General features: G+C 45.2%; 1 protein-coding gene across 3 annotated transcripts in view; it reads left to right on the forward strand.

The window, feature by feature from the left end:
• Positions 1–18,005, forward strand: part of AXIN1 (axin 1) — an 85,124-nt gene that overhangs the window by 34,012 nt on the left and 33,107 nt on the right. For all 3 annotated transcript variants that reach the window (XM_030957929.1, XM_030957930.1, XM_030957928.1), the window contains one exon: positions 17,579–17,719. In XM_030957929.1, the coding sequence (XP_030813789.1) occupies positions 17,579–17,719 (141 nt within the window). The remainder of the gene's footprint in view (positions 1–17,578; positions 17,720–18,005) is intronic.

Here is an 18,005-nt window from a genome sequence, read left to right on the forward strand (position 1 = left end):
TGGGGTGAGTGAGCAGCACAAATGCTGTGCATTGGAGGGGAGCTGGAGAGGAAGCAGGGAGGGGGCAGATGGGCCAGCAGGCAGTTCCAGCAGCCAGTCTTGCCCTCCCTGCAGGCTGCCTTGATGTGCTCAGCCCCAGCCCAGCTACAGCAGGATCTGGTCCCAGCACACTTCCAGCCAGCATGTCGTGGCAAGCTTCCCCAAGCAGCAGTTTCCACTTTTCCTCTTTGGTGTCTATTGTTCTGTTATTTGGGGAACTGGAATCCATGACTGAATTGGAAATGTGGTTAGCATCAGCCTCTGATGCAGCAGGGTGGGTTTTTACCTTTCAGACTGGTCTGAGCCTGAGCACATCTTCCTCTGGACAACTCAAGGGCTGCACAGCTCTCCTGTGACCCACACATTTGGGCAGTGATGCAGCACTCACTGTCTTCACTGCTGAAAGACCATCCCATTCAGTCTCAGGAGAGCTGCAAAGAGCTGGCTTGGGCTAAATCAGGCAAACAGTCCCTTGGTCACAAAGTGAGTTTCCAAAATGAGGAGATTGCCTGAGTGCTCATGGTTTACATTTAGTCATTTAATGCATCAGGAATAGGTTACGTTCTGAATTACTTTGATTTCAGTCTAATAACGTCAGATTTCAGTGTTAATAACGTCTCTTTGAATGAAAATATATTTCCAAGTTGCTTTAAGTATTTGCTAGCACAGTAAGTTGAACACATATGTGAAAGAAAGGGCCATCTGATGAGCTGCTATTGTTCTCTTAATTCATCCCACCCCATTTGGGCCACTCGGCATGAATGGCTTTGTGTTTGCTAATAAAATCATGCTATGTTCCCTGCAACATATGTTCTGCATGTCCCAGCTAGTCAGCAGCAGTAAAACCTTATTTTTATAGGTTTATAATGTTACCTTCTCAACTGTGGCTTCTTTTAGATGCAGCAGTGCTTCCAGGTTTGGCCTTGGCACACTGGAGCTCACAGGGGTGGCCACCAGCCCATGTTTCTGGCTCATCTCCCCCCTTTCCCCTGGCACCTCAGGCTCTTGCTGCCTGCATGGCTCATCAGTGAGTGTGTGCACCTCCTCACCTAAAGGGTGCTGTGTCAGCAGCCCCTGGATGAGAAATAGGAGTGTTCTCCTTGGGCTGCATCCTCCTCTCCCCAGAATGTTTGGATGAGGCCAGGTTGTTTCTTGGACTGTCACAGAGAGTGGCTGTGGGCTCCACAGCCCTTTAACCTGCTGGGCTTAGGAGACACAAAGACAATGTGGGAAGTGCTCTGCTGTTTTATGATCCCAGGAGGGCTGCAAGCCATCCTGACAGTTTCTTTGGGCAGTCTCTAAGACAGAGGGATGAAAAGCAATCTCTTCCTTAGCACAGCATCTCAGAGAGGGCTGCTCTCAGCAGTTGGCTGGCAGTGGTCCTCCACAAGCTATGTCCAAGCTACAGGGAATCAGTATGCAGAGCAGTTGCTCCCTCTCCTTGGCACATTGTTTTTTAAGGACTCTAGGGTAGAGGGGATTAGACCAAGTTCTTGGGGGAGGAGAATAGCCAGCAGGGGATGGCTGGTCATTTTTGTTCCTTTTGTAGCACAAATAATCTCTGCCTTACTACTCATAGGGCTCGTGAGCCTTTGTGATATTTATTTGGCTGAAAGATTTGGAGACCTCTGGTCTAGATAGCTCTCCAACTGAGAAGGGGAATTTAGGCACTTGTGATAGTGTGGCCAAAGAAATTGCAATAAATATTTGGGAGATTTTAGTGTTGGCATTCATCAAGAATGGTTTAGCAGAACAAAATCTTTAGTGGAAAGGATGGAAGTCCAGCTGAAATGACAAAGATGTGCCTGGGCTGGCGTTGGCACATCTTCCACACTTCAGGGATTAGAAGGAATTGTGTAATAGCAACATAATGATCTGCAGAATTGGCTCATTTAAACTTCAGCTGCTTTTGTTTAGGAGATGGACTTAAAATCTGAAACTGGGTCAAAATCTTTCCTTGCTCTAGAACTAAAAGTTCTACACGTTTTAGACTTAAGTTTGAAGAGCCCTCTCTCTTACTGCTGTTCAGCCAGCCCCCCTGGGCTGAATTTCAGCCAGACAGGTGACCTTGCCCTGCTAGTTCTTGTCACTTGGGGAAGTGTTGTTGATCAGGATCAGATTTTCTAGGGTCTGATGGTCTCCAGCTCATCCTCTCCTGCTGATGGAATCATGGCCCTTGGTTCCTCTTTAGGACTGATAGAAATGTCTTCTCTCTGAGGTGAGGAGCTGAGCAGGCACAGTTCTGGGGGTATATTCAGTCTCCTGGATTCTTACCACATTTTTACTGAAGGTCAGAGTTTTGTCACTTTGTGAACTTGCCCTAAACCACCAGCAGGACACAAGTCTTCCTCTGCAATGGCATTCTCCCCAGAAATGAAGCCCAAGTCGTTGAGAGCTGTTTCTTCTCTGTTTGCAGCAGAAAACAAAATCTCCAAAACATTTTTTTGAGTGCAACTGCATTTCCAGCAGTAGAAGAGGATTGTTCTTGCACATCCCAGGGTCAGCTTCTTGCAGACATGCATGGCCTTCTCATCTACTGGGGTTGGCCCCAGTCAAGGAATTGTGCAGATATTTCTTTGCTCCAAAGTTCCCTAACTTTTCCCATATAATACAGCCTGCAGGGAGAAGAAGGGTTTGCAAGGTTAGTGTCAGGAAAGGTTAGCTGCTTGGGGGAAGTCCTCTTCCTTACTTCTGGATAAAGCAGTGTGATAAATTACTCTGACTGCTCCTCTGGACTGAGATAGGCAATCCCACCAGGCAGTCACCCTCCTGCTCACAGGAAGGGAACAAAGTGATCCTGCACATGGAGAATCCATGGCACCAAATCACCAACAGTGGAATTCATAAATTCTTTTATTATTTACTAAAAGCTGCAAATGCATCTGCAGAATACACAGATATCTGTTATCATCTCGAGCAAGGAGATGATGCCATTGAATGTTAACAGCACACACACAACAGAGCAGCCTCTTCACTGCCTTGCAGGGTGAGTTTTACATCACCCTGTGGATGTACACAGAGCCCAGCAAGGTCACCACTAGAATAAAAACCACTGGCAAATACTGTCCTCTCTTCCCTGGATGTGACAAAGTACCAGCAGCAAAGGTTGGCAGCAGTGTCACTTTGCTGTCACATCGTGTCACACAGGTGTCCCACTGCTGCAGCTGCAGATGTGCAGGCTCAGGCAGACATTGGTGTCACAAGCTCCTGCACGTTGTGATTAATTCATCTGCAGTTTTCATACATGGGTTCAGGGACGGGTGCTTTCATCAACTTTGTGATCAAAATGTGTGCCAAGGATATTATGAGTCATATTCCAGACTCACTCGTAGTTTTGGAGAGGGGATTAATGGGGATGTTACAATATTGCTCATTTATGCTATAGGCAGAGCTGGCAGCAGTGGCTGTAGTCATGGTTGCCCAATATTCCCCATTATATAGAACTTTGTTGTAGTTGCTCATATCTTTATCAGACTATGTTGTTTGGTGTTCTTCCATGCTGAGATTCTGCCTCAGGCTGAATTACTTTGGCAAATTTTAGTAAAAACAGAGGGGGAGGAAATTACGTTGTTTTGTTCATGTCAGAGTCTTACAATTTATTTTACATTGATAACCTTCCAGTTTTCCCACTTTGAAGCAGGGGTTTGGCAAGTGGGTTGCTGGAGGTAGGAGGGATGCTGGCAGCTTGAACATGTATTTTGCCATCCATGTGAGAATTTATTCAATATGACCGAATTATAAGCTTGTAAAATGGCACAAGCTCTATAGGAGATGGTTTAAAATTTTGGCAGTTAGAGTATCCAAAAAGTGTATTTACTGTGATGGTGCTCATGGCTAAGACTTCAGAGACAGGAAACTGCAATTCCTGCTGCTGATGATCATGGAACCTTCAGCACTCATTGTTAGGTGAGCCAGCTCTCTCCTCACAGCCTCCAGAAAAGGAACTCACAATTAAAAAAAAAAAAAAAAAAGGGGCTTTTTGTACAGCGATGGGAGGAGGTGAAGAGGGGGAGTTCCTCCAGCAGTGGGCAGGTGGTGTTGGGAGCTAGCAAGAGACAAACTGTACAGGGTGTTGGAACTGGGAAGGGGTTTTCCAATCCCTCCCAGAGCTTTTGGGTGCTGTAGCTGAAACTGCCTGTACTTCAGCCTGCTTGCTTTCTCCATGCATGGGGTGGCTTGAGCCAGAGGAGCCAACAGAGCAGGTAGGAAGGAAAGTGCACAGGACATCTGCATTGCTTCTTGTGTCATTGAAAGGCCCTGTAGTAGCAGAGACAGAAGATGCAAGCAGGAAAACAGAGGTACTTCTGTGCTGGCTTTTGCCAGAGCAGTGCTGGAAAACAGCTCTTCTCCCCGGGAGAGAGTCACTGTGTGTGCCTCAGCTTTCTGTCTGCTGTTTGAGACCCAGATCAGACTTGCTGATGTGCTGAACATGCATCAAGGCAGAACTCTTTAAAAACACTGAGTATTAGGCCCAGAGCATTTCAAATTGAGCACCCACATCTTGAGAAAGTTGCGACCGTTTCAGCATTGCAGTTGGCTTTTTGTGCATTAGAGAATAATGGCTTTTCCTCCCTCCAGAGCAGCAGCACAAATAAATACAAGATACACTGGTGGAAATTGCTAAGAGGAATCTCCAGCAAAGTGAGTAATGCTGCACTCAACATAAGATTTGGGTGATGTTAAAGTACAAAGAGGGGGAAAAATAAGGATATGAATCCATTTATCCTATGCCCTGAGCAGATGAAGTTCTGCAGAGAGGAGATGAGATACATGAGCAGAAGAGATATGTCTTGAGCAGAAGATAATTTTTTTCCTACTTATAGATTGCTTTTTTCCCTGCTGTCTTAAGGAGAAAACATCTAGAGCAGTGATGCGTTCCTGTAGTACCTGCCTGGTCAGTGGAATTCTGTCTGTATGGTGTGGCCCATATGCACCCAGGAACAGATGGTGGGTTTGTGTCACACAGATGGGCTCCAGTGTTTCACAGCTCTTGTGCTCCAGGCCATACACAGAAAACAGCCTTTGCCTTCATCTGTGGAATTTCATTTCTGGTTATGGCACGTGGCATGATTGCAATGTGGCAGTGGGTCAGACAAGCTCCAGTGCTCTGCTCCTGCTGTAGAAGAAGAAAATGGTGTCAGCAGCACATCATGTCAACTGAGAGTGATTGTAGGCCCACACACTGCCATCCAGAATGCAGAACTAAACCAGGTCTCACCTCTGGGGTGACAAAAATGTGGTTTTTGCAACGGTCCTGTGCTGTATTCAGTGTCTGGAGAGTTGTCAGCTGGAGCTGGAGCATTTGAAGTGATTGTAAGATCTTCTTTCCATGAAGGTTTTCTGCTGAGATCAGTTATTCAGAGCACTTAGGAGTCTCTCCACACTTTCTCATTTTCACTAATTATCACAGTGTCTCTGGGGCCTCCCTCCCATATTGAGTTTGGTTGGGTGTCAGCAAGCACCTTGTACTCAGAATTTCTTGAGGGATTAAAAAGGCATCAAAGGAACACACAGAGTTTGCTCATCTAGCCTTGTGTCTTTAAGAAACTGAGGTAAAAACCAAATATAGTCATCTTTTATCTGAACAGTGGTTAATTTGTTTAGAACAAAAAGCACATTGCTTGCATTGTCACTTATTCTTCCTATGTGGAGCTGTCAACTGGTTTTAATTGTATAAAGATAAACAGGAATGGAACAAGGCTTCAAACAGTTCTTTTATAGCACTTGGACTGAACATGGTACTTCATCTATATACCACAATAATGCATACCAGATGAAAAGATACTGTGGAATTTGTGCAATAAAGGTAAAAGCCCATATATCTGCCTGTTCCAATGCATGAGAACCAAAACAGAAAAAATCTTGAAGGCAAAAATAACAACAAACCCCAGCATAGTTCTTGAAGTCAAGTTTCACTTGCTGTGAAGTGCCCCCAGGAAAAACAAGCACAGGATCTGCCCAAGCAGTGGCCAAACCTCATAAGGGGATGGACCACAAGTATGAACCTCCCAAACAGTTAAAGGTGTTTCACCTCCCCCCAGGTCTGGAGTTTAGCTGGACCCTTTGGTATTGCTGTGTCCCAGGAATGCCCTGTGAGCTCCTGTGCACTTTGCCTACAAGCAACTCTTTTATTTTTAATCTTTCCCCCCCTCTCTTCCTCCTTCAGCTGATTTTCTCAACATTTTACTATATGTTTCAATGAGGTGAACTGGTTCTTGTGCTTCGGAATATTTAGAATGCCTCTGGAGATGTGTCACCCTCAGCAGCAGAGCATGTCCAGCACACAACCTTGGAGTTACAGTCAAGGGATTACTGAGCCACCTGCCCTGGCTCCCTTTGGATGCTGGTCTCCTCCATCTTTCTCACTGCTCTGAAATTCTTTGCTCTTGGATTTCCAGTCAGACACCAATTTAGATCCATTTCTAAAAGAACAGCCATGAGAAATGGGAAACTGAGTCCACTGACTTCATTCTTCCTTTTTAAATATGACTTTGTGTGACCTCGGTGCAGCGATTGATGGTTTGGCTTCCAGGTCTGGCTGGAGATGCAAGGTTTGGTGACTGTCCCAAAACTAGGACTGTGAAAGAATACTTCATGCTCACCATCTAAGGAAAAGTTACTTTAATATTTGTTTAAAAGGAGGGCTGTTTGTAGCAGCTTCACAAGACTGTCTTCCCTCTGTATGCCTATTTTCCAGGGACAACAGCAAGTTGTTTCCTTCTAGTCTGCTAAACTCTTAAAAAAGAAATAAAATAAGTATCTCTAGAAAAGGAAATACCCTTTTAAACAGCATCTGTCTCCCTTAAACACAGTTTCTGTGTTTTACATTCCTTCTGGTGGTTGTTGTTACAGTTCTTCTGAGGATTTGTCATTGCTGTCAACCTCTAATAGACCTTGTCAGAAGGACAACATGACTTAGCCCACCCTCCTCTTGCCCCAGCCCCTGCATTATATTGGCCGGGTCGGCTTGAGTTGTGAAGGGAAAGTCAGATTACGAGCTCCCAGTAGTGACCAGGAGACTGAGTTAGGATTTATACTTTTGTTGTGATGCTGACATCTCTTTGGAGCTGAGCAATAAATAATAGAGCAAGTTTAAAAGCTTTTTGCAGCTTGCCGGTATGTTGTTGTTGATACAGCCTGCCGTTTGTTAACATGTAACAAGTATCCTTTAATGACCCCATTTGGGGAGCCTGTGAGACTCCAGAGCACTGCTAGAGAAGCTCTGTTTTGTGCTGTTGTGCTTCTGAGACCTCCTTATCTGTCATGGTTGCAATCAGCTGATGCTTATGAACTCTTGCTCATTATAAAGTACTGATTGGAGGCAAAGTCTTCTGCAGGGGTGCTTCTTTTCTATCCCAATCTAATGGTCTCTTGACTTTAAACTTGAATGTGTTCCCTAGAGGGAAGTAAAGTTAAATAAGACTTTGCAGGAATTTTTAATGCGAAGGTATGAAACGTCTTTGTGAAGGTCTTTTGCTCAACTGAGTTGTTTTTTCATGTGCTGCCAATATCTGATCCCACTTCTTGACCTTTAATATAGACTGAGAGAGAAGATTAGGATGCTTCTAATCAGCTGAATCTCCCCTCTGGGAGCACTATTAAATCTTGACTCTCAGCTTTATCTCTGCCAGGTCTTGCCAGCCCTCCATGGTTTTGGTTTTGTTAACAGCTGAGGTCAGAGTTCACTCACCTCAAAGGTTCTTGTTCAATGGGGGAAGTTTCTTGGATCATTTCTGTAGGAGTTAAGACACCAGAGAGCAACTCTGCTTGGAGGCAGACCCCTTCTCTTCATGTGCCTTGTGAGCCAGACCTTAATCAGTGAAATAAAGTCTTTTATTTAGTGCAGGATTACTGCTAATTCTGCCCACCTCATCATTAGCAGGGCTTTGTCAAAGGTCTTCATGAGCAAAGCTGAGTGGTTTTGAGGTGCTGAGTTAGGTGCCTCATAGGCATTCAAAATACTACCTCAGCTGGTTTCCTCTGCCATCCAAATTTGTAATTTCATTAAAATTCCAAGTTTGTTGGCAATGAATTGGTAACGAGTGTTGAGTTTCATACCATTGTTTTGAGGGGAATTCAAGTGAGGCTAGCAAGTCTGTGGTTGTTCAGCTCAGCTTATGTTACATAGCCCAGTGGTACAGGCAGGCGGTTTAATGTCAAAGCTGCAAGTAGTCCTTGTAAAACAGAGCCCCCCTGAGCTGCATATCTTCCCCTTTCATTTCAGCCATCTGCAATACCACTGTTGTGATTGAAGTATTGGGAAATTTATCCCTGGAAGCAATACAACAATTGCAGTGCTGGGCTTGATGCCCTCCTGAAAAATTTTGGTGGTCCAAGGAAGGATTGAGCACCCACGGTCTTATTTAGCACTGGGATTCCAGTGGCTCCCATTCCATAGTGTGGTCCATGGACCTGTGCCCTGTTGTACCTTTTTGAACACTCCAGAAGCTCTGTAGGTATGTAGGAAGGCAGGGAATGATCTGAGTCATTGGCCAAAGCTGGATGCTTTGTTTCCATCCAAAAACTTACTCATTCTACAGATCTTGGTCTTAAGTTACTGAACTTGCAGAGAAATCTGCTTGTAATTTCTTTCTTGTAAGCTCTTTCTTGTTGAGCAGAAATTTTGGCAAAGAAGAATCAAGTCACTGGAGAATCCCCAGTTCTGCCTGGTTATACCAGGCCTCCTCAGATCTTTCCTTGGAACAAGCAGGCAAGAGGAAATACTTTCCATTTCAGAGAAGCGTGGACAAACAACGTTGCTTCAGACAGAGAAGAAAAGTGGCAGACGGAGTTACAGTGCTGAATCCTGCTGGCCAAAAGCATGCTCTTGCCTTTATTCAGTCATTCCTGGAACACAGTGTTCTTATTGTATTCCTCCTCACCCCGCTCAGTGCCTCTCCTCGGGCTCAGGGCTCGGAGATGCCCCAGCCACGGTGCTGGCAGGTTTGGGGGAGTTAAAAAAAGCATCAAACACATCTGAGCAATGGAACCTCTCCCTCCTTGCCTGACGTCGGGTAAGCGTGTGTTCTGAAAACCTGGATCCCGTTAGAAACGTTCCTGCTGTCTGGAAAACAAAGTACTCGCTCGCCTGGTTTAGTCATTAAGTAAATTTGTGGTTTGGTTGAGACAAAAAATAATGAAGAAAAGCTGTTGAAATCCTGGGATTAATTTGATAGTTTGCAGGCAGTTGTGTTTTTAAGTGGAGCTGCTGCCTTCTTTGTGTTGTGAGCAGACCCAGGTACAAACCTGGGCTTCCCTCTTTCCCTGTGCCTCAGAGCCAGGCATTTGGAAGTAATTTGTTCCAGCAAGGCCCTCTCGGTGCGGGCGAGGGGGCTGCTCGGGGCCAGGAGCCGCCGTGCCGTGCGTGGGTGTCGGCGCAGCCGGGCTGGAATGCCGGGAGAGCTTCGGGCTGCCCGTTCCATCTGCACAGCGAGCACAGCCCGGGCTGCAGGCAGGGACAGAGCTGCCTTGGCATGGCATGGAGGGCTTTGAACATCGGGAGGTTCGCTGCTGTTACTCCATCTGTGACATGGTGGCCCCTTCTGGGAAGGATTGTTTCCTCTGGATCTCCGTTATGTCTCCCGGCTGCTCCGCCTGCCTTCCCAGGGAAGGGAAACCGTGGGGCTAAAAGCAGAGACCCCCACAGCACTTTGCAAAGTGTTTCCTCTCTCCACCAGCCCCAATTTACCTGGGACAGTCACCAAGGAAAGCAGAGAGCAGGGAGCTGGCACTGAAATGCCTGCTCTGTGTGTTCATCCACTTAACCACACATATATATGTATATATATGAAATCACTTGTGTTAAACATAGATGTCATTTCAGTCTGAGAAGCCAATTAGCAGAGTGGAGAGCTCTTGCCAATCAGCCTCTTGCTGAATTTTCCCCAGCTCTCAGTTTGAGCAAGGGGAAGGAGACTGCATTATCAGCCCTCTCTACCTGTCTCCATGCTAGTGATCCTGGTGTCCCAGGGACAGCAGGTTTGGAGGGTCAACAAATCAGGGATGAGGACTCAGGTCCCACTTGTTTCACCGGTTAACATGCTTGGATGTTCAGTACATCCCTGCACAAGCTTGATTCTGTCCCTTCCAATAAAATATTAAAACCAGTTCTCCTGTGATGTGTGATCTGGCAGAGGCAGGGCATGGAGGTGAATGTGGCTCATGGGTGACAGCTGTGTACCCTGGATATCCAAAATGCACACACACCGCTGGGTTTGCTCTTTTGTAGCTTCTCAAGTCACTACAGCAGCTTTTGGATGGCTGATGCTCTGATGGCTTGGCTGCTCTAAAGCAATGAGGCTCTTGTTCAGTTGCAATTAATGCAGCCAAATATCCTGTATATTTTATAGAAAATGTCCCTAATATTGTCAGCATTTCATGATGGATAAGGATTCATATGAATCATGTTATCATTTAAAAAACCAAACAAAACTACTATGTTATGGTATAAGCTCAGGCTAATATATTGAAATTAATGTAGGCAGATACCTGTTATTGTTAGACATGGAACAGAATGTTCTGCAACATTTGCTTTATTTCAGGAAGATGATCCAATTGTCCTGTTAATTGTTGTGCAGACATTGTGTTGCCCTTTTTTTTTCTTTTTCATTTTAATGATTATCTTGTGCCTTGAGCTATTAAATAAATGAGGTTTTTGGTCTTATTCTAGGGAAGACATGCATTGTTTTCAGGAAGGACTTGCTTTTATTGTTTGTCACACTCAGATTTTTGCAGTTTTGATTTTAAATCTGTAACTAGAGGACAAAATCCTTTATTACATTGGGGTGATGAGTGAGCACAGCCTCGCCCTCCATTGGGAAGGAGGAGCTGGGAGGGCTGGTTTGGAGATGCACAGTCAGATGAAATCTTGAGGGACTTGTTCTGCAGTTTCCTTGGAACACAGTGGTTTCATCCTGTTGTCTGAGAGCCTTTCCTAAGAAGGTTAGGGTGGCGATAGGGCAGTACAGCCACAATATTTAGCCTATCTAGTCCTTATTTGCCTCCTAAGGCAAACATTTTATTTCCTGTATTTCAACTTCCTTCCTAGATCCTCTCCCCCACCTTGCTGTATCCTATGATCTTAATTACTGGTTGCAATTAATGCATCCTCTGTAAATTAGTCCTGCCTGAGAAGTAGCATGTGCTTGGTAAATGCAAAGGAGTTAGAAACTGGAAACTCAGTCTGGTAAATCTTGGATTTAGCTTTTGTAACTGTGCTTTAATACTTCACAATAATTGCTGAAGCTCCCCATAAAATAATCTCCATGTAGTCCTAAAATGGAGTTGAGTGCCTTAGAAGAAAAAAGAAGAGCCCTTATCTGTACTTTTAGTTACATTCTTATTTATTTCCCTTCTTCCTCTGGTGTGGGAGGATGAATACGCAGGGAAGAAGATACAGATTTGCAAAGGCAAGGAGTGCTAAAGAGCATCGTTTTTTTCATCAGCTTTTAAAAGCCAGACTGTAATCATAAATTCCCTGATAGCTGGAGCATGCAGAAGTCGTCTTTAAGCCTACAAGTGACAGGCTGCTGTTGCTTTTCAAACTTCAGATTTCATTTTTTTGTAAGACACAACTTTGATCTGGTTCCTTTGTAATGCTCGGCAGAGCGCTGGGGCCGCTGCGCTCGCCGGCTGCAGAGCTGGAAGTGAACTTTCTTGGCAAGAGCCATCTGGAGACCTCAAAGAACAGATTAACTTGTCCAGAATTGATGTGATCTTTGAAGAAGCTGCCCTTGCCTGGAACACATGTGATTAGCCTGACATTGGCAGTGATAAAGTTGAGATGCACAGCGGTGTCTGAGTACGCAGAGTAATTGGGAAGAGTGTTAAGTGGAGCAACCCCAACAATCTGCAATCAGATTATCAGGTAAATCCCCAATTTTAACCTCTTGAGCCAACTTTGCATCTTTAGCATAGATCAAATCCAGTCAGGAGTGAAGGTTTTCAGCTTTGCATCTTCACAGACTTTTTGTTCTTAGCTCCAAAACGTTCCCATGATAATAGTTTGGGAGAAACTGTACAATGCAATTTCTGTGGTAGTTGTTGGTACCACGGATTGGAAACAGATTTTTCTGTTCAGGTGGTGGATTAATGTAATCTCTGTAAGGACTCTGTGGTGGATGCTGCTGTAATCCCTTTAAAGGGGACCCTGCTGCTGGGACACCCCTGTCAGCACATGCTGTTTAGACATGCTGAAGGGATTTGCTTCAGCTTGTACATCATAAACCAAGATGTGCAGCTTTTAATTTGATTGACTGGTTGTGGTATTGAAATGTGGAACTGCATGAAGGATATGACAGTCACTGCTTGTTGGTAGATATAAGTTTTGGAAGTAAGTGGCTAACTGGAGACTCAGCAACCTGTGATTATTTTTGTTTCTTGCATGGAAGTAAGTAACTTTTTAAATTTTTTTTTCCACACTGAATAAATGGAAAATGTCAAAATAATGAGCTGGAAGGATGTCTCAGCATTAGACTGCATCCTCCCAATCACAAATGCAAAATGACCAGGGACACCAAATAAGAGTAATGCTTAGTGCTGGTTTCCTAGAAATTGTTATCTTCAGAAACACAGGACTGCAAAAGCTTGAGCTAATTTTTCAGAAGTCGGTGTGAAAAAGCAGGGTGGGAGCACAGAATGAGTAGCTGGATCCCATTGAGTTGCAGCCCTGATCTGTGGTCTCAGGGCACCATCCTTCAGCCCAAACACCACACACCAGAAAAGGAAAGGAGGAATGGTGTCCTGCTGTGAGGTTGCTCACCACAGTGCAGGAGGGAGGGCATCTCAGCTGCTCCACCTGCCATCAGCTGTGGTGAGACATCTGGAGTTTCTGCAGAGCCCATTTTGGGCTGTCCTTCTGTGGGACTTGCAAATCCCCAGAACTCCTGCAGCTCAGAACTTTCCATGGTGACTCATGAAGTTCAGGTGATTATGGCATCTGGAAAATGGGATTTCTCCCGTGTTGAAAATGAGCTGCTCACCAAAGCTCTGGTGACCAAAGCTTCAGACTATGGCATGGGAGGAAAACTTCTGCAAGAGCTGTTTAGGATGAGTGCATTGGAGTTTTATGGTTGGCAGCTTCATGAGTTTTTATCTCTTTGATTTGCTAATACTGTGTCTCAAACAGCTGCTTCCTTGGTAGTGCAGGGGTTTGGAGGAGCTTCCCGTGCCACCAGGGATTTTGGAGTTTCTGGATCAGGGAGGTGGGGCACCTTTGCAAAAGGAGGCCTGCCTGGATTCTATCACAGCTTCAATTCTTTTGAGGAAAAATTTTCTTCCAGAAAATGTCAGTGCCATAAAAATTTAGTGCTGGAGCTGGAGAAGGTGGTAGCAATGAAAACTTTGGATTGATCATCTTCCCTGTTAAACTGGGAGCTGTTCCAGCCATACTGGAACTGCTAGCAGGCTTGGGAAGACCATGGCTCTCAGACCTGCCAGTAGAGTGTTGTGCAACTTATTCCCTCCAGTGGGAATTTAAATTCTACAGAAATTAGTTGCCTAGAGGCTTTTCATCTTCAAGGAAGTTTTCTTCTTGCCTTAGTGGGTTTTTTTTTCCCATGCTTGATGAAGAACATCAGTGAAGGAGGTACATAACTGGTGAGAACCAAAGGGAGTGCCACTCAGATTTGGCTTTGGAGGCAGGATCAGTGAGCTCTTCCTCCCACTGTGGGTGCTGAAGGTGATGCAATTCTTCCCCAGAGCACACCAGCCCTGGGGTTTTTGCATAGAGCAGAGTAGCATGTTTGGCAAAGGGTGGGGACTTTGCATCTTTGATTTAAAATTGAAATAGCCATTGGGGGAAGTTGTGTGAGGGAGACTGGGGTTCCCAGGCTGGAAGGAAAAGGATGCCCTTAGGGACTCAGGATGCACTGGGAACTCCACATAGAGCAAGAGTACTGAAGAGGACCTCACCTCTCTGTTTGCTTGCATTGAGACTCCAAGTTCTGATGGTGCTGAGGTCCCAAGTGCTGGGTGCTTGGTCACAGGAGTGAGAAATCTGGGGATGGATGGGATGCAGCCAAGGCAACACACAAAATAAACCCAGAACAGGTAGAAGGAAGCCTTAAGGAAATTCCTGCTGTTTTTCTACAGCAGTTTAGGCCCTTGTCAGCATTACCAGAATGTGCAGTGATCAGCAGAGAGCTTTATGCTAAGAAAAGGCAGCTGGTCAGGCTGACTTACTCAGGTCGCTGTGATCTCTGTTATAATTGTTCCCTATGTGATTATTTTGAGGGTTGAGCAACTAAGAGCTGCAGAAGAGACGTGCAGCTTTATTTCTGCAATGTATGAAATGTTCTGTGTTCATTTCAAAAATGCTCATTGCTCTTTCTGTCTTAAAAAATGAAATAAAATTCTGGAAGGCTGCAGGAATTTTTGTGAAGTCTAACTTTAAATGCTCACCTTTCCTTTTATCGCCCTTATCAGTGCATAGAGCTCGGTATGTGAGGTTTTTAGCTGACATTTCAAATCGCTCTGAGGGTGCCTGAATCCCTTTTAAAGCAGCCTCCCCTCCCAGATCAGAAGTGACCAGTTTTTTTTGTTAGACTCCATGTTCCTTTAATGTTTTCCTCCTAATAGATGTTGAAAGCGTTCTTCAGAGGCACGGCACAAAACATTCAAATAGTGATACGAGCCAGCTGAAGAGAGTTGTCAGGGAGAGAGAACATTAGGAGAAGGATTGAATACAGATGGATTCCTCAAAAGTAATGTAACCTGTTATGATTGCTTTGAAATCCTATACCCTTTCCATCTCCTTACGCTTACCAAAAGTTTACATTTGCATTGATGTATTAGAGGCAGAGCTAAAATGGAAGTAATCCCTGTTGTATACATGCTTAAGTGTGTAATTTTAGCTAAATACAACAGTTGTGACCAAACCTGCATCCTCAGTGAGGAGACCACAGCTGGGGAGTGTTGTGGGAGAGCTCAGCCATTCCAGCTCTTCCAGAGATGTCAGGGACCTCCCAGGGCCCATCTGCTCACTCTTGGTTCCTTCAGCCATCACAGTTGCACACCCAGCAACCTCTTCAGGTGCTCTCTGCTGCTCTCTGTCTTTGTATCAACAGATAAAAAGGAGAAATAGATTGCCCTGTGCATTTTATTCTCTATATCTGAGTGCTTTCTTAGTATACTGCTAGAATAATCCATGCCTCTTGCAGAGTCCTGGTGAAAGGTCCACTAGAAGTTGGTGCTATATTTTAATTGGATTGTCCAAAAATCATCCTTGTCTTTGCCCTCAGGGAAGGCCTGAGCTATCCATCACTCCTGCCTCAATTTAAGAGGTTGTCTCAGCCTCCATCACACTGCTGTCATGTTGGATTTGACAGGAGGGTTGCACTGCACAGCTCTCCTTTAATGTTCAGAACTGACCGTTCTGCACAGGGAGAACGGCTGAAGGGGGCTGGGAAGGTTTTCACTTATTATCCCTTGCTTTTTAGGGTGAACTTGTTCCAATTATTTCCAGTACTTGCCCTAGAAAGCTGTTCAGAAATCTGATGGAATATAGAAATGAGTTTGCTCCAGTGCACATCTGCAGCGACTGACAGAAAGTTTGCATGGTAGAAGGTGTCTGTGGTGATTCACCATCCCAAGGCATCCCTGTGCTCATCCCCAACTGACTCTGTATTGTACCTGAGCATGGAGAAACCTCACAAGGCTCCCTTCTGCCAAAAAGCCATGAAAAGCCTCATCTGGCTCCGTTTTGAATGCTCTTTGCACCATCCTGCAACTATGCTAAGCTTCATCATCCAAGGAGAAAGAGATTGGAGTTTTGGTTGGTTTGTGGCACACAGAATAGTTTTCTCTTTCTGAGAGTAGGGGAGTAATTTGTTTCTAACTGACCCCATAATGGACCTGAAACAATATGATTTTTCCTAGTGACTAGTGAATATCCATGACCCCTTGAATTACAAGGAAAACAGGCTGTATGCTGGACCCAAAGAGCAGGTGAATAGGAGCTGGGTGAGCAATGCATTAGCTGAAGGCTGTAACCCTGTCCAGTTCAGGTTTTAAAATACTTTGGTAATGCTTCCATCCTGGTACACCATGTGCCATATTTTACATAACAGAATCCAAAAACCCCTGCCTTAAACGGGCTCTCTGCCAGTCCCAGTTCCTGCAGTGCCTGTCCTGCACCTATACTCCTTACAGATATACACAAACTGCCAGCTTTACCCTTTGCTGGTGTCTTCCTCACCTCTGGTCCCTCCATCTGTGTGTTTCTCATGGGTTTCCTTGTCTTGTCTAAATGTAAACTCATTGGGGCAGGGGCTGTTTTCTGTTGTCTGTAGGGTTTTAACCACTACAATAGAACCAGAATCACTTTTCTTGGCAGAACAGGGAAGCACACATTGCATGATGTGCCCTCCATGGAGGTGTTAGCACAGGCTATTTGCAAATCACCTCCAGCAGGTGCTGATTACCGAGTTTCTAAATAAAGGATGATGCTGATGAATTTTGTGATCTGAACTGAAGCAGAACTCTGATTTTCAGAGCTTGGAAAACTCAGGAATTCATCAGCTTCAAGATATCTTAAAAATGCTGTTCTTCATGCAGAGAGGCAGGCAGGGAGAGCAGGGGATTAAACACTCTTTGGTTTATGTGAACATTTCAGCTTGTTCCTTCTTCTGGCACATTACAAAATGACTTGCAGGAGAACAAGATGCCTGCATGGCCTGTCTGTCCTGCAGGGTGGCAGAGCTGGAGGCACTGCAGCAGTGGTTTTTGTATGCTGGTGGCAGAGTGAGTATGAAGGAATTTGTGCCTGCTTGGTTCACAGGCTGCTTCACCATCATCTTCCTGAGCAAGAACTTATTTCCCAGGTTAGCTCCTGCAGGCAGCCTCCCTTCCTGACCTTTTGCTGAAGAGAAGGAGGTTGGCCTGCATGTGTACTTGACTAACAAGGTATGGGTTGTGTACCAAGCTTTCATAGATCCCTGAGCAGACTGTCCACTGAAAAGCTGATGTGATTATGTGGTCCTTCCTGGTGGAATTTGCAAGTGTCCAGTGTACCTCAGTGCAACACTGGAGGTCAGTTTTAGGTACTGTGCTATGAGCAGCAGCTGTTTCTTACTTCACCTCCTTCCCTCTGCAAATGTGTTGGAGGGATGTTAAAGTAAGCACAGAATGAATGGGTGAGCTCTGCTACACATCCCTCCCTGTTGGAAGATCAGAATCCTATTTTGACTAAGAAAAACACTGTATTACTGTCTAGGTATTGCTTTTAGATTCTTATAGAATGAGAATGCTAAGCAGCTAGCCCATGGACTCCATAAACCCTGATGGAAACAGGACTTCTTCCAAACAGTCTCATTCCCTCCCTTATCTCTAACAGCGTCATCTTCGTTACTCCATGAATTCCCTTTTCTTCCAGTTGTGAGTCAAATCCTTCATGGCTCTGTCGGTGCAACTTAGTGTGAGCACAGCTCATTCTGTAGCCCATCACTGAGGCTGGGGCTCCAGGCAGAGCCCTTCTGCCTGGTGATGCAGAGCATGGTCAAGGTTGTGCCCTTCTAACCTGACTCTCATTTTTCTCTCACAGGCATGGCTCATGGAGAGAACCTGTTAACCCCTACTATGTCAACACGGGCTATGCTTTGGCACCAGCCACCAGTGCCAACGACAGCGAGCAGCAGAGCATGTCCAGCGACGCCGACACCATGTCCCTGACAGACAGCAGCGTGTAAGTGACGCCTGGGGGACAGCCACACGTGCCTTCAGCACTGCTGCTCTTGGATTGTGCGGGGAGAGAGGCTTGGGATGGGGGGGAATGTCCAAATAGACCGTGACAAGGTCATTCTCACTGTCTTTTCAGTTACTTTGTGTGACGGTGTTCACAGGGGTCCAAGGATGAGGGAAGAGACAAGGATCTGACTCCATGTTTCAGAAGGCTTGATTTATTATTTTATGATATATATTATATTAAGACTATACTAAAAGAATAGAAGAAAAGATTTCATCAGAAGGCT

The sequence above is a fragment of the Camarhynchus parvulus genome, chromosome 14 (genome assembly GCF_901933205.1).
Source record: "Camarhynchus parvulus chromosome 14, STF_HiC, whole genome shotgun sequence".
Taxonomy (NCBI): domain Eukaryota; kingdom Metazoa; phylum Chordata; class Aves; order Passeriformes; family Thraupidae; genus Camarhynchus; species Camarhynchus parvulus.